A 16,950-nucleotide genomic window follows, 5' to 3' on the forward strand; every position below is an offset into this window, starting at 1 on the left:
TGGAAAGACCTGCGTGTTGTCCTTGTTAATGCAGACAGAGAAGAGCTCCAGCTTCTTAATCATAGCCTCAATTCCATCCCGAACATTGAAAATAATTGCGGAGAGTCCCTGTAATCCTAGATTCAGATCATTCAGGCAAGAAAAAAACAACACCCAGATAGGCCAGTCATGTGAGAAACTCGTCATCATGCAAGCGGTCAGACAAGTGAAAATTGTCAGTAAAGAAAACTTTAAGCTTGTCTCTCAATAAAATAAGAAAAACATGTCAATACTTTGCCCCTTGATAACCAGTGCACTTCTGTATGTTGTAAAAGCGTTACATGGTCGTTGCCCATATCATTGCATAGTGCAGAAAATACGAGAGTTCAGGGGGCTTTCTTTAACAAAGTTAACCATTTTCACTGTAGTGTCCAAAACGTCTTTCAAGCTGTCAGGCATTCCTTCAACAGCAAGAGCTTCTCGGGGATACTGCAGTGTACCCGCGCATGCAAGCAGTTGCTGCAGTGTTACCACTCCACTATGTCTCCCTGTCATGGCTTTTGCGCCATCAGTACAGACACCAACACATCTTGACCACCAAAGTCCATTTTATGTCTTAAAGCTGTCCAGTAGTTTAAAAATATCCTCAGCTGTTGTCCTGGTTTCCAGTGGTTTGCAGAAGAGGATGTCTTCCTTAATTGACCCCTCATAAACATAACGGATAAATATACCAAGAGCTGTGCCAGGCCCTCCATGTCTGTTTCTGTTGACTCATCCAGGTGGAACGCATAGAATTCACTGGCTTGTATGCGAAGCAGTAATTGTTTTAAAACATCTCCTGCCATGTCACTGATGAGTCGTGAAACAATGTTGTTTGATGAAGTAATTGTCTGTATAGTCTTTTTGGGCCTTTCCCCCAGCCATATCTGCGGCAGCAGGAAGAATGAAGTCCTCCACAATAGTATGTGGCCTGCCTGTCCTAGCCACTCGGTAGCTCATCATATAAGACACTTCTAGCCCCTTCTTATTAATGGTATCTGTTGCTTTTATACATGTCTTACTACTCAAAATTCATTTCAATTCTTGCTCAAAAAACACCTGGGGCAAATTTTTCAAATTGGCATGTTTTGTTTCTAAATGTCTGTGCAAGAGTGAAGATTTCATCGAGTTGTGAGATAGAACACCCTGTAGCTGAGGAAAGGCACTACTCCCAATCTAAGTGCACGCACCAGCCCTCACTGGATGGAACACACCAGTCCCAGTTGGACAGCACGCACCAGCCCTCACTGGATGGAACGCACCAGCTCCAGTATGATGGCACGCACCAGCCGCATGGCAGCCATGTGATGGTTGTAGGGACGAGGTCGAACAAATCCTCCGTGACAAGGGAAGGATGGAGGAAGTAATTTTGAGAATAGGTAAGTAATTAATATCTTGTCACCTATCAAACTTACATTTTGTGAAGTTGAATTGTAAATCATTTAAAAAAACTTCTCCAACCCCATTTCTGTTTTGTTTACCTTTGGAAGAGTGATTGGGCCTTGAACACATAATCATGAATGTACTGTATGTGCTATTGTCTCCTCTCAGACCCAGTCCAGATCCGAGAGCTGCACGCTCTCATTGACATCATTGGAGAAACACTGTTAGCTACAGGAGAGAAGGCCATCGGTGCCATCCGGCGAGCAAGAGTTGTTTCCTGACAGTGGCATGTTCCTCTCATCATTCTGCCATCCATCAGGCATCTAAGCAAGATTGCTTGCGTCTGTTCATTTTCTTTTTGACCATTTTGTCTCAGTGGAAGAATGTGTCAATTCAGTTGCCTTTGGACGCCATGGCAAGATCCCCGAAGGGAAACTAGTCCTCGAACTGGAAAAAGGTCAGCGGAATTCTAAGTAAGTATTTTCTCAAAGCTAGGTTACATTGTTACTTAACTGCTTACAGCAAAATAGGATTGATTCTCGGTGAAAAGGATTTACGTATATTATTTGCTAATTCGTCACTGCAATCAAGTCAAATCAAATGTATTTATATAGCCCTTCGTACATCAGCTGATATCTCAAAGTGCTGTACAGAAACCCAGCCTAAAACCCCAAACAGCAAGCAATGCAGGTGTTGAAGCACGTTGGCTAGGAAAAACTCCCTAGAAAGGCCAAAACCTAGGAAGAAACCTAGAGAGGAACCAGGCTATGAGGGGTGGCCAGTCTTCTTCTGGTTGTGCCGTTTAGAGATTATAACAGAACAAATCAAGTTAAATACACCTAAAACAAACCAAATTCCCCAATGTCCTTTTAATGTGTGTCTGTTTTGCATACTGAGTCATTCAGTAGAATTGTCATGTGTTATTTGTCAAAATATTCATGAAATGTTTTACATACTTTATTCCAGCCTACATTTTGCGTTGTGCTACCTTGGATGGTTGGACCGGAATCGATGAAGCAAAACTGAAGGCATTCATCAACAAGTGAAGGTCCAGAGCAGGACATACAGAGTAGTGACTACTAAAATATTTTTGTTTGTGTACAATGTGCAATGTTCATATTTGCAATAAGGTTAATTTAAGAACATACTGTTATGGGCTTACTGGTGTCACATGTAGGTTCGACTTTTTGTTCACTACATCTGGTGGGTGACAACTGGCTATTTTCATCTCTACAATATTATTTTTGGGTTTACCTAATGTTTTAAATCAGGTACAAGAGCACATGCTGTATATTAATTTTATTTACGTTCTTACATTCAATGGAACCCAATCTGTGTTGGGAATGAAAAGTGAGATGCATTGTTAATATAATAAGCACTGTTGAATACATTTGTTGAACTGTATCAGTTTATTCTTATTGTTTAACAGGTAATCATAATTAATAATATGGCAAATTAATGCTAACAAATGAAATTCTCAATTGTGTCTCATATCTCATTAATCAAGTTCATGTATAGCTTCTGTAGTAATTATAAGAGAAATACATGAGACATGGAGGAGACGTTGCACATACAATGTAGAGCACTCCTTTATGGCTCATACTTAGATATTTCTGAAATGATCACCTCCGATTAAGATCATTAGTCTAATAAGTCTCAAACTTGTGTCAGGAATTTATCATTATTTGTCCTTCAAATAAGAGGCAAGAATGAGCGCAACGGTATACAATGATAAGACCTCCTCTGCTGATCATACTTCTCGAATACTGCTAAAACCATCATCTCAACTCAGCTTCATGTGTCCTATATACACTACTGTTCAAAAGTTTGGGGTCACTTAGAAATGTCCTTGTTTTTGAAAGCAGATTTTTTTGTCCATTAAAATAACATCAAATTGATCAGAAATGCATTGTTAATGTTGTAAATTACTATTGTAGCTGGAAACGGCTGATGTTTAATGGAATATCTACATAGGCGTACAGAGGCCCATTATCAGCAACCATCACTCCTGTGTTCCAATGGCACATTGTGTTAGCTAATCCAAGTTTATAATTTTAAAAGGCTAATTGATCATTAGAAAACCCTTTTGCAATTATGTTAGCACAGCTGAAAACTATTGTGCTCATTTAAAGAAGCAATAAAACTGGCCTTCTTTGGACTAGTTGAGTATCTGGAGCATCAGCATTTATGGGTTCGATTACATGCTCAAAATGGCCAGAAACAAAGACCTTTCTTCTGGAACTCTTCAGTCTATTCTTGTTCTGAAAAATTAAGGCTATTCCATGCGAGAAATTGTCAAGAAACTGAAGATCTCATACAACGCTGTGTACTACTCCCTTCACAGAACAGCACAAACTGTCTCTAACCAGAATAGAAAGAGGAGTGGGAGGCCCCGGTGCACAACTGAGCAAGAGGACAAGTACATTAGTGTCTAGTTTGAGAAACAGATGCCTCAAGTCCTCAACTGGCAGCTTCATTAAATAGGACCAGCAAAACACCAGTCTCAAAGTCAACAGTGAAGAGGCAACTCCGGGATGCTGGCCTTTTAGGCAGAGTTGCAAAGAAAAAGCCATATCGCAGACTGGCCAATAAAAATAAGAGATTAAGATGGGCAAAATAACACTGACACTGGACAGAGGAACTCTGCCTCAAAGGCCAGCATAACGGAATCACCTCTTCACTGTTGACATTGAGACTGGTGTTTTGCGGGTACTATTTAATGAAGCAGCCAGTTGAGGAGTTGAAAGTGGCTAATATTGCATTGATTCAATCACAATTCCCACAGTAAAGTGTTAACTAACGTGGAAATTGAATTTAATTTCTTCGCGCCCACGCACTACCGCAGCTTAGCCTAGTGGTTTGAGCGTTGGACCAGTAACCAAAAGGTTGCTAGATTGAATCCCCAAGCTGACAAGGTAAAACAATCAGTCGTTCTGCCCCTGAACAAGGCAGTCATTCACATTTATTGTAACTTCAAAAACTGACAGACTAAAACTTATCACATCTTTATTGCAATCAGATTGTATCTCAAAGTATGGTTAGCAGTTTACAATATTGGCTATTATTTGGTTCAGAGCCTGACCTCTCTTCCCCAGTGAGGGTCTTCCCTGTCTGTTCTCACCCTGCATTTCCCCCCTCTTCTGTCACAGTCATGCTGGTCTTTCAAGTCATCCTCCTCTACTAAACCCCTCCTCGACTTAAGTACAAAGCTCTTAATTAAACCAAAGACCGTATAGAAAACGAAACCCATTTGGCTTTGGTTAAACCAAATAGTTAAACATTTGCTAAATGTTAGTTAGTTAGCTAGCTAGCTGACGTTAACCTAGCATGCCTCTATAGCCTGCTTTAATAAGAGAAGAAACAAATAACTACTTACTTCAATATTGACATATTTGATTAGCTTGCTAGTTGGTTAGTTTCTACTGAAAAACTATTGAACTTAACTTTTTATTATTGTCAGACATCGTTCACCATCCCCTTTCATCTCGCTGTTAAAAAAAAATCAGGTTAGAGAGCAGTCAAGCTGTGATTGGTCCAAAAATCTGACCAATTGCATTTCAGTAGACTGCTATAGGCTATGTTCATTGGCTAGAATGTCCCCGTTATACAATTATGGTAAGCGATTGCGAGAACAAAATTGATTTTGGAGAGCAAACTGGAAAATTGGTGTGAGAGAGAAAAGACTGTGTGTGGAGTCGGGATGCGTGCAGTCATTTGAGTCTTGACAGACGGTCCTCTGCTCGCTCGACCACATCTCTCTCGACTCAAGTGTTGGCTCACTCTAGCCCGTTCAACTTTTGAATCGGAGTTGACACCATAGTATTCCCCATCGTTTATCAGTGCAATTTTGATAGCCAACTAGCTGAAAAGGTTTGAGAGGATTTATTTAATGTTCCCTCGTTAGATTTTAGCTCATCTCGCTCTGGCTAGCATTAGTTGTTGATCTTGTTGACGTGCATAACTGAGCGAGAGACAGCTTACCTGTTCATGTTTGTTCAATACGTAAGCTTATTAAATATCAGTGATACTACCAAGAGCAGTGTGCGGTTTCCTTTTTCATGTTTGTTTGATCAATAGGTCTATAAAGTTCCCAAATGTAATAGAACTCAGATGGTATTGACATATTTCCAGAAATCCATTCAGGTAGATTTTGTGGCTTTTGGAGAATGCGTTCTAATGTTCAAAAATTGTACTATTGCAAATGTCTGTAAACACAGTCCAGTTCAACGTGAATGATGGCAGGCCCCTGTGGCAAATGGCTTATTTGCATAAATGCCTACTGTAGCCCTGATTGGCGATGGCACACCCATCTGTGTAATGCCCTTACTTGATGAGAGAGAGAATTTTTTTTGCTGCAGTGTCTTAATTGTCAAAACGCACGGCCGCTTTCCCACTACATTGCTATAGAATTTTCATAAATGCCTTGGGCTACTCTACGTAATTCCCAAACATTCTACGAATTTATGAAAATTTGAAAATTACCATATACTGTATAAGTGAGTCTTTCTGGGTAAGGTGCTAAGAGCTTTCCACACCTGGATTGTGCAACTTTTCCCATTCTTAAAAATAAATCTAATGAGCTATTGATCATTGCTAGACAACCATCTTCAGGCCATAGATTGTCAAGTAGATTTAAGTCAAAACTGTAACTTGGCCACTCAGGAACATTCACTGTCTTTTTGGTAAGCAACCCCTGGGTAGATATGGGTTTGTGTTTTGGGTTATTGTCCTGCTGAAAGGTGAATTAATCTCCCAGTTTTTGGTGGAAAGCAGACTGAACCACATTTTCCTCTAGGATTTTGGCTGTGCTTAGCTCCATTCCATTTTTTAAATCCTTAACGATTACAAGCATACCCATAACATGATGCTGCCACCATTATGCTTGAAAATATGGAGAGTGATACTCAGTAATGTGTTGTATTGGATTTGCACCAAACATAACTTTTTCTCCTGAATACAAAGTGTTAATTGCTTTGCCACATTCTTTGCAGTATTACTTTAGTGCCTTGTTGCAAACATGATGCATGTTTTGTAATATTTGTAAACGCTATTATTGCATACGGAGTGAGTCCATGCTTAATTAATTAGTAAACATTTCTAAACATAATTCCACTTTGACATTATGGAGTATTGTGTAGAGGCCAGTGAGGACAAATCTGAATATAATCCATTTTAAATTCAGGCTGTAACACAACTAAATGTGGAAAAAGTCAAGGGGTGTGAATATCTTTCTGAAGGCACTGTATATATGCACTATTGCAACACTGAGACCTGAATATCACACACATATCTTATCGTTGCAAATAATTAATTTAATACAAGTAGTCAGTCAGCATGTTCATGACATGCCCAAGAGGGCAGAGGACAAAGAAAGGAAAAGAAGAATACGAAGAATACGAATTGAAACAGGTCTTCCATAATGGATTCATGTAAGTGCCACATAGGAGAAAACCAAAAAAATAAAACATGGTGTCAGGATTAATTATAAATAATACAGGCAAGGTATTGTTTTGGTAGAGCCATAGCCCTTCTCTGCTGAATTCATTAGGGGAGAGATACTGTATATACAGTGTTTCTCACATGGCACCCTATTCCCTATAAAATGCACTATTTTTTAACAGGGCCATCCGCCTCTGGGGTCTCATTTATAACCGTTGCGTGAAATTTTACCCTAGATATCTGCGTGCGCTATTTCTGAAAATACTGCGCAAGTACAAAAACATTTAGATTCATAAATTTGACGCACGTCACACACACGTTTCCATTTATAAATGAGACGGTCTGAAAACCGCGCGTTTACAAGCATTATAACTCTGCCGGATAACGCCCATTATTCACATTTTACAGTGGCAATAATGCAATTGTTTTCTGTATACTTTGGAAGTATTGGAATTAGGCCAAGACAGTATAACTAAAGGAAATATCAAAGGCAAACTTGATCAAATGTCTTTGGTGTTGGCATTGTTAAATATTTTTGTGACATTTGCTGTATTTGACTGTTTCTGAAACACAAAAAAAATTGCAAATTGTTTTGGATCGTTTGAATTCAATGTTTTGCATTTACTTTTTCACCAAACCTAAATATGCTGCACTGCCCGCGAATTCGAAACACTGTCTACTCTGATTTTCCCCCCCAACTACAGTAGGTCTACTTACAGTGGTAGCCTACACACTTCAACACAAATCATCAACTGTCTGTTCACCTGTATGTTATAAACCGCACTCCCTTTCGGATGCACATCTAATAGTCCCAATGAAATAAGAGATGTGCATGTTAATTTGTTGTATCGCTACTTCAGGAATATTAACTCATGGTCAGAAAAGGTGCAATGGTTATGATATATGTATTATGTTTCTAAATTAAAATATTGTCTAGGCTACTCAAGTTTTACATTACAGTATTCAGACGTAGCCTTCAAACGTCAATGGAAAAGCTGAACCGTCTGTTCTACGGTTAACATGTGCTTGGATCGGATCGCACAGGGCAAAATACTGGTAGCTTATCGATTTACTGCTGTGAGGTGGGTCCAATTAAATGAGATGGGACGAATGGTATCTTATACTGACTTGTTGTAGGCCAATAGGCTATTTCAAAAGTATAAAACCATCAGTCAGAAAAGGTGAGGAATTTATTCTGCAATGATCATGGGAATGAAATGAATAAGAAATAAATGTCTAATTATTATAGAATACAAAGAAAAATGATTTTCGCTCTTCTCACTAACAGCAAAGTATTGCAAGTTATTATATTTTAGCTACAGGTTTTTTGTTATGAGTAAGTCATATTTCCCATTTGCACAGGGCTATTAGGGTACTTTTGCCTTATTGCAATACTATACTTCAACGACTAGAAACTGTACGAATGTCTAAAGTTTACGGGAGATTAAAACACATTCTCATGACAAGTACAGTTTTTATAAATGCCAAATGCTAATTTTGGGGCATATTTTGTGAGTATGCAACCTTTATAAAATGAGGCCCCTAGTCAAAAGTAGTGCACTATATACAGTTGAAGTCAGGAATTTTACATACACCTTAGCCAAATACATTTAAACTCAGTTTTTCACAAATCCTGATATTTAATCCTCGTAAAAATTCCCTCTTAGGTCAGTTAGGCTCACCACTTTATTTTAAGAATGAAATGTCAGAATAATAGTAGAGTGATTTATTTCAGCATTTATTTATTTCATCACATTCCCAGTGGGTCAGAAGTTTAAATACCAAATGCTAATTGAGTGTAGCATTGCCTTTAAATTGTTTAACTTGGGGCAAACGTTTTGGGTAGCCTTCCACAATAAGTTGGGTGAATTTTGGCCCATTCCCCCTGACAGAGCTGGTGTAACTGAGTCAGTTTTGTAGGCCTCCTTGCTCGCACACACTTTTTCAGTTCTGCCCACAAATGTTCTATATGATTGAGGTCAGGGCTTTGTGATGGCCACTCCAATAACTTGACTGTTGTTCTTAAGCCATTTTACCACAACTTTGGAAGTATGCTTGGGGTCATTGTCCATTTGGATGAGCCATTTGCGACCAAGCTTTAACTTCCTGACTGATGTCTTGAGATGTTGCTTCAATATATCCGCATAATGCCATCTATTTTGTGAAGTGCACCAGTCCCTCCTGCAGCAAAGCACTCCCACAGCATGATGCTGCCACCCCCGTACTTCACGGTTGCGACCGTGTTCTTCGGCTTGCAAACCTCCCCCTTTTCCTCCAAACATAATGGTCATTATGGCGAAACATTTCTATTTTTGTTTCATCAGACCTTTCTCCAAAGAGTACAATCTTTGTCCCCATGTGCAGTTGCAAACCGTAGTCTAGCTTTTTTATGGCGGTTTCTTCCTTGCTGAGTGGTCATTCAGGTTATGTTGATATAGGACTCGTTTTACTGTGGATACAGATACTTTTGTACTTGTTTCCTCCAGCATCTTCACAAGGTCCTTTGCTGTTGTTCTGGAATTGATTTGCACTTTTCGCACCAAAGTACATTCATCTCTAGGAGTCAGAACACATCTCCTTCATGAGTGGTATGATGGCTGCGTGGTCCCATGGTGTTTATACTTGCGTACTATTGTTTGTACAGATAAACGTGGTACCTTCAGGCATTTGGAAATTGCCCCCAAGGATGAACCAGACTTGTGGAGGTCTACGCTGATTTCTTTTGATTTTCCCATGATGCCAAGCAGAGGCAATGAGTTTGAAGGTAGGTCTTGACATACATCCACAGGTACATCTCCAATTGACTCAAATTATTTAAATTAGCCAATCAGAAGCTTCTAAAGCCATGACATCTTCTGGAATTTTCCAAGCTGTTTGAGGCATAGTCAACTTATTGTATGTAAACTTCTGACCCACTGGAATTGTCAGAGTGAATTATAAATGAAATAATCTGTCTGTAAACAATTGTTGGAAAAAGTACTTGTGTCATGCACAAAATAGATGTCCTAACCGACTTGCCAAAACAATAGATGTTTTGTTGACAATGTGTGGAGTGGTTGAAAAACGAGTTTCAGTGATTCCAACCTAAGTGAATGTAAACTTCCGACTTAAACTGTAGGGAATAGGGTGCCATTTGAGACACAGATACAGTATAGCTAGGAGGTCAACATGTAGGCCTATAGGGGCTGCCTGCATCTGTGGATCTACAGCAGATATGTACAGTTGCAGACAAATATATTGACACCCTTGCACTTTTAAATAATTCCCCATTTCTTCTCAAATAAGTTGAAAATGAAAAAAAACTGTCTCCACACTATTGGATTTTCAGCATTGCACAACCAAATATATTTTTGTGAACTTAAGTTTACAATTTTAACTGAGAAAATAAAAACAAATGGCATGGACAAAATTGGCACCCCGGAGCTAGTACTTGGTTGCACAGCCTTCGGCCAAGATAACTGCCAACAAATACTTATTGTAGCCATCAATGATCTTGCTGCATCTTTCTAATGACAATTTGGCCTACTCTGCAAACTCCTCTAATACTTCAATGTTTGAAGGGTGCCCACCGCCAACTGCTGTTTTCAGCTTTCACCATAGGTTATGGATGTGATTTAGATCTGGACTCGTCACTGGCCACTCAAGAAAAGTCCAGTCTGCTTTTTGTGTGTGTTTGGGGTCGTTGTCCTACTACAGTTTACAGTCTATGGACAATTGTGTACTCACTTGATTTTCACTGTTGTAGCCCAGGTATAATAATTGTCTTGTCTAAAAACGTAGGCCTAATCAATAGCGGAGCTTTGCATGCCCGGCGACCACAGAGCACAGGATGGATCTGGATCTGCCATTTCATAATCTGTTCAATTTTTTCTTGCATGGTAACTATTTAGCCTGAATGGCCTAATATCTAGCTTCTTACTTCGGCTACACATCACTAGCCTCTCTCTTCCAGCTGTTCCCATGCACAACAGGTTATTGCAGGGGTAGGCAGCAGTTTGGGATACAACATCAGCATTGATTCATATGCCTCAAACACACATACACACACTTGCAGTCATTGCTTTGATCAAATATGAATTGAGGAAAAGTCTGACAATATGCATTTACATTGCAACCAACCCTTGCTCAATACACTTGAATGTAAGAGGACGTATTTACATGGCCAAACAGGGAGTCAACACATTCAGCATATCAATTAAGGAGAAAATCTAAATGATTTATTTCCTAATGTTATTCACCTCAGTGTAAGTTCCTGCAAGGGGCACAATGCGCAAATAAGGCTAAGACTTAAGTCCATAGGAAGGTTCAAATGTACAGTTGAAGTCGGAAGTTTACGTACACTCAGGTTGGAGTCATTAAAACTCCTTTTTAAACCACTCCACAAATTTCTTGTTAAACTATAGTTTTGGCAATTCGGTTACGACAAGTCATTTTTCCAACAATTGTTTACAGACAGATTATTTCACTGTATCACAATTCCAGTGGGTCAGAAGTTTACATACACAAAGTTGATTGTGCCTTTAAACAGCTTGGAAAATTACAGAAAAGGATGTCATGACTTTAGAAGCTTCTGATAGGCTAATTGACATCATTTGAGTCAATTGGAGGTGTACCTGTGGATGTATTTTAAGGCCTACCTTCAAACTCAGTGCCTCTTTGCTTGACATTAATGGGAAAACCTAAATAAATCAGCCAAGACAGAAAAATAATTGTCAAGCTCCACAAGTCTGGTTCATCCTTGGGGGCAATTTCCAAACGCCTTTAGGTACAACGTTCATCTGTACAAACAATAGTACTCAAGTATAAACACCATGGGACCACGCAGCCGTCATACCGCTCAGGAAGAAGACGTGTTCTGTCTCCTAGAGATGAACATACTTTGATGCAAAAAGTGAAAATCAATCCCAGAACAGCAGCAAAGGACTGTGTGAAAATGCTGGAGGAAACGGGTACAAAAGTATCTATATCCACAGTAAAACGAGTCCTATACCGACATAACCGGAAAGGCTGCCCGGCAAGGAAGAAGCCACTGCTCCAAAACCGCCATAAAAAAGCCAGACTACGGTTTGCAACCACACATGGGGACAAAGATCATACTTTTTGGAGAAATGTCCTCTGGTCTGATGAAACAAAAATAGAACTGTTTGACCATCTATATGTTATGAGGAAAAAGGGGGAGGCTTGCAAGCCAAAGTACACCATTCCAACAGTGAAGCACAGGGGTGGCAGCATCATGTTGTGGGGGTTCTTTGCTGCAGGAAGGACTGGTGCATTTCGCAAAATAGATGGCATCATGAAGGAGGAAAATTATGTGGATATAGTGAAGCAACATCTCAAGACATCAATCATTAAGTTAAAGCTTCCTCGCAAACGGGTCTTCCAAATGGATAATGACCCCAAGCATACTTCCAAAGTTGTCCTTAAGCCATTTTGCCACAACAAAGTCCAGGTATTGGAGTGGCCATCAGAAAGCCCTGACCTCAATCCTATAGAACATTTGTAGGCAGAACTGAAAAAGTGTGTGCGAGCAAGGAGGCATACAAACCTGACTCAGTTACACCAGCTCTGTCAGGAGGAATGGGTCAAAATTCACCCAACTTATTGTGGGAAGTTTGTGGAAGGCTACCCAAAACGTTTGGCCCAAGTTAAACAATTTAAAGGCAATGCTACCAAATACTAATTTAGTGCATGTAATCTTCTGACCCAACGGGAATGTGATGAAGGAAATAAAAGCTGAAATAAATCTCTACTATTAATCTGACATTTCACATTCTTAAAATAAAGTGGTGATCCTAACTGAACTAAGACAGCGGATTTTTGCTAGGATTAAATACCAGGAATTGTGAAAAACTGAGTTTAAATGTATTTGGCTAAGGTGTATGTAAACTTCCGACTTCAACTGTATACAGTACCAGTCAAAAGTTTGGACACACTCATTCAAGGGTTTATCTTCATTTTTACCATTTTCTACACTGTAGAATCACAATGGAGACATCAAAACTATGAAATAACACATATAGTCATGTATTACCCCCCCCCAAAAAAGTGTTAAACAAATCAAAATATATTTTATATTTGAGATTCTTCAAAGTAGCCACCATTATCCTTGAGGACAGCTTTGCACAATCTTGGCATGCTCTCAACCAGCTTCATAGTAATCTGGAATGCATTTTAATTCATAAGTGTGCCTTGTTCAAAGTTAATTTGTGGTATTTCTTTCTATCTTAATGTGTTTGAGCCTATCAGTTGTGTTGTGACATGGTAGGGGTGGTATACAGAAGTTAACCCTATTTGGTAAAAGATCAAGTCCATATTATGGCAAGAACAGCTCCAATAAGCAAAGAGAAATGACAGTCCATCAGTACTTTAAAACATGAAGATCAATCATTCAGGAACATTTCAAGCACTTTGAAAGTTTCTTCAAGTGCAGTCGCAAAAACCATCAAGCGCTATGATGAAACTGGCTATCATGAGGACCACCACAGGAAAGGAAGACCCAGAGTTAACTCTGCTGCAGAGGATAAGTTCATTGGAGTTACCAGCCTTAGAAATTGCAGCCCAAATAAATGCATCAGAGTTCAAGTAACAGACACATCAACTGTTCAGAGGAGACTGCGTGAAGCAGGCCTTCATGGTCAAATTGCTGCAAAGAAACCACTACTAAAGGCCACCAATAAGAAGACTTGCTTGGGCCAAGAAACACTAGCAATGGACATTTAGACCGGTGGAAATCTGTCCTTTGGTTTGATGAGTCGAAATGTGATATGTTTGGATCCAACCGCCGTATTTTTGTGAGACGTAGAGTAGATGAACGGATGATCTCCGCATAGGTAGTTCCCACCGTGAAGCATGGAGGAGGTGTTGTGATGGTGCTTTGCTGGTGACACTGTCAGTGATTTATTTAGAAATCAAGATACACTTAACCAGCATGGCTACCACAGCATTCTTCAGCGATACGCCATCCCATCTGTTGTGCACTTAGTGGGACTATCATTTGTTTTTCAAAAGTTGGTTACTACATGATTCCATATGTGTTATTTAATAGTTGAGGTCTTCACTAGTATTCTACAATGTTGAAAATAGTAAAAAATAAAAACCCTTGAATGAGTAGGTGTCCAAACTTTTTATGGTACTGTACATTTGAAAATGTTTAAACATCTTAAGATATTATACCATATATACAAGTAACAAATAATCAAGTACTGTAGTAAACCTACATTGCATCTTTTTACCAGTCTTGTTTAGTGTTCTCTAAGCTCTTGACCACAGCAGGGAGTCCATGTTAGCCATAAATAAGACTTTACATACAGAAATATACACTACTAGATCAAAAGTATGTGAACACCTGCTTGTCAAACATCTCATTCCAAAATCATCAGCATTAAAATGGAGTTGGTCCCCCCTTTGCTGCTATAACAGCATCCACTCTTCTAGGAAGGCTTTCCACTAGATGTTGGAACATTGCTGTAGAGATTTGCTTCCCATTAAGCTACAAGAGCATTAGTGAGGTCCGGAACTGATGTCTGGCTCGCAGTCAGTGTTCCAATTCATCCCAGAAAGTGTTTGATGGGGTTGAGGTCAGGGCTCTGTGCAAGCCATTCAAGTTCTTCCACACCGATTTCAACAAACCATTTCAAAGCACAGAATCCTCCAGAATGTCATTACATGCTGTAGCGTTAAGACTTCCCTTCACTGGAACTAAGGGGCCTAACCCGAACCGTGAAAAACAGCCCCAGACCATTATTCCGCCTCCAACAAACTTTACAGTTGGCACTATGCATTCTGGAAGTTAGTGCTTTCCTGGCATCCGCCAAACCCAGATTCATCCATCAGACTGCCAGATGGTGAAGCATGATTCATCACTCCAGAGAACACATCTCCAGTGTCCAATAGTGGCGAGCTTTAGACCACTCCAGCCAATCGCTTGGCAACGCACATGGCGATCTTAGGCTTGTGTGCGGCTGCTAGGCCATGGAAACCCATTTCATGAAGCTCCTGACAAACAGTTCTTGTGCTGACTTTGCATCCAGGGGTAGTTTGGAACTCAGTATTGAGTGTTGCAACTGAGGACAGGCTATTTGGACCAACTCCATATTGATGCCCATGATTTTGTAATGAGATGTTCAACGAGCAGGCGTGCACATACTTTTGAGCATTTAGTGTATTTTACAACATGTATGTATATTGAACCTATGTACAAATTATGCACATGCTTTAAATTACTATTAAACATTACGTAATAAAGTTGACTGTTGCTGATATCTAGATTGAAGCAGAGCAGCTTCAAGGTACAACAGCAGTAATCTCAGCGAACTAATGGAGCTAAACAGGAAACCCTCACACTTCCACCTTGGTCCCTCTCCCTACCCCCTGGACCACTTACCACCCAATGGGTGAACAATCCAAGTTTAAGCCTAGTTCCTCTGTCTGCTTTAGAGACCCATATTGTTCAACTGACAGAATGATCAAACATCAGTCTTCATGGTCAGAAATAAGGGTTTCTTTGTGAAATAAATACAATTTGTAGCATTGTTAAAAAGGTAAAGGAATAAGAATCCAATTAAATAAAAACGAGTGAGATTAAAACATCACCGTGGACATCCAGGACAAGCAGCTTGTAAAAATTCCCTCCAGTGGGTTACAGAAAATATTATTTTTGTGATTTTCCTCTTCTTTTTTACGAAAATATAAGGATTTGTTTATTCTTTGCAGTCATTCATAAAAAATATATATAGTGCCAACAAGGCCTCTTTTCAATATATCTACAGTACAATAGTCTTGCAAGTTAATTCTTTTTAAAAAATCCTATAGTTTTAGCGTGTTAATTTACATAAAAATGCCTCTACAGTTATTGGCTTAAAAAAATGTTAGAATAAACGATACAAAAGGAGATATAAATAAATCACTTGCTACTGAGAGTCTTGTAAATGTGTCTTTTCCTCTATGGCCTGTTTCACTATTTCAGCCAACTTCAAGCGGTCCACTTTGTCAGAGAAGGCCCGTCCTACAATGGAGACCAAAGAAAGAAATGTTGACTGGAACCAGATTTTAGGGAAATTCCACTCTTTTTCAAAATAATTTTCATCTGCAGCACCATCCAACATCAACACATTTCAAAACTTTGTTTTTCTATATTTTGTTATCAAACCGATTGAAGATAAGTGTTTACCGATGACATCATCCGGAGACACTGATGCCATCATCTGCTGTGCATCATGTGATGTGAGCAGGTAAAGGTTACTAACTGAAGAATTAGAATTTTATGCTGAAAAAAGCATTTAATTATGGGGATTTCCTCCACAGAAATTAGTGCAGTGCCTTCGGAAAGGATTCAGGCCCCTAGACATTTTCCACTTTGTTACATTACAGGCCTATTCAAAAACGGATTTTTTTTTAAAGAAAAATGTTCAAATGTTTGACCAGAAATTCTTTATTTACTTAAGTATCAGACCCTTTGCTATGAGACTTGAAATTGAGCTCAGGTGCATCCTGTTTCCATTGCTCATCCTTAAGATGTTTCAACAACTTAATTGGAGTCCACCTGTGGTAAATTCAATTGATTGGACATGATTTGGAAAGGCACACACCGGTCTATATAAAGGTCCCACAGTCCGTAGAGCTCCGAGACAGGATTGTGTCGAGGCACAGATCTGGGGACGGGTACCAAAAAATATCTGCACCATTTGAAGGTCCCCAAGAAAACAGTGGCCTCCGTCATTCTTAAAAATGAAAAAATTTGGAACCACCAAGACTCTTCATAGAGCTGGCCGCCCGGCAAACTGAGCAATCGAGGGCGAAGGGCCTTGGTCAGGGAGGTGACCAAGAACCCGATGGTCACTGACAGACCTCTAGAGTTCCTCTGTGGAGATTGGAGAACCTTGCAGAAGGACAACCATCTCTGCAGCAATCCACCAATCAGGCCTTTATGGTAGCGCGGCCAGACGGAAGCTACTCCTCAGTAAAAGGCACATGAGAGCCTGCTTGGAGTTTTCCAAAAGGAACTAAAGACCCTCAGACCATGATAAACAACAAAGATTGAACTCTTTGGCATGAATGCCAAGCGTCATGTCTGGAAGAAACCTGGCTCCATCCCTATGGTGAAGCATGGTG

The 16,950-nt window shown here is 39.7% G+C and overlaps 1 protein-coding gene and 1 long non-coding RNA gene across 3 annotated transcripts in view; one reads left to right on the forward strand and one right to left on the reverse strand.

The window, feature by feature from the left end:
• The first annotated feature begins 431 nt into the window (after positions 1–431).
• On the forward strand, positions 432–3,279 carry LOC112264028. The gene is made up of 3 exons (XR_002955585.2): positions 432–1,397; positions 1,570–1,874; positions 2,368–3,279. It is a non-coding gene; the product is annotated as an uncharacterized LOC112264028 (long non-coding RNA).
• A 10,611-nt stretch (positions 3,280–13,890) lies between these two features.
• LOC112263426 (MAP kinase-activated protein kinase 5) overlaps positions 13,891–16,950 on the reverse strand; it is a 30,059-nt gene continuing 26,999 nt past the window's right edge. For both annotated transcript variants that reach the window (XM_042330724.1, XM_042330725.1), the window contains exon 14: positions 13,891–15,844. In XM_042330724.1, coding sequence (XP_042186658.1) covers positions 15,750–15,844 — 95 coding nt within the window. In that variant the 3' untranslated portion in view covers positions 13,891–15,749. The remainder of the gene's footprint in view (positions 15,845–16,950) is intronic.

Source organism: Oncorhynchus tshawytscha, linkage group LG12 (genome assembly GCF_018296145.1).
Source record: "Oncorhynchus tshawytscha isolate Ot180627B linkage group LG12, Otsh_v2.0, whole genome shotgun sequence".
NCBI classification, from domain to species: domain Eukaryota; kingdom Metazoa; phylum Chordata; class Actinopteri; order Salmoniformes; family Salmonidae; genus Oncorhynchus; species Oncorhynchus tshawytscha.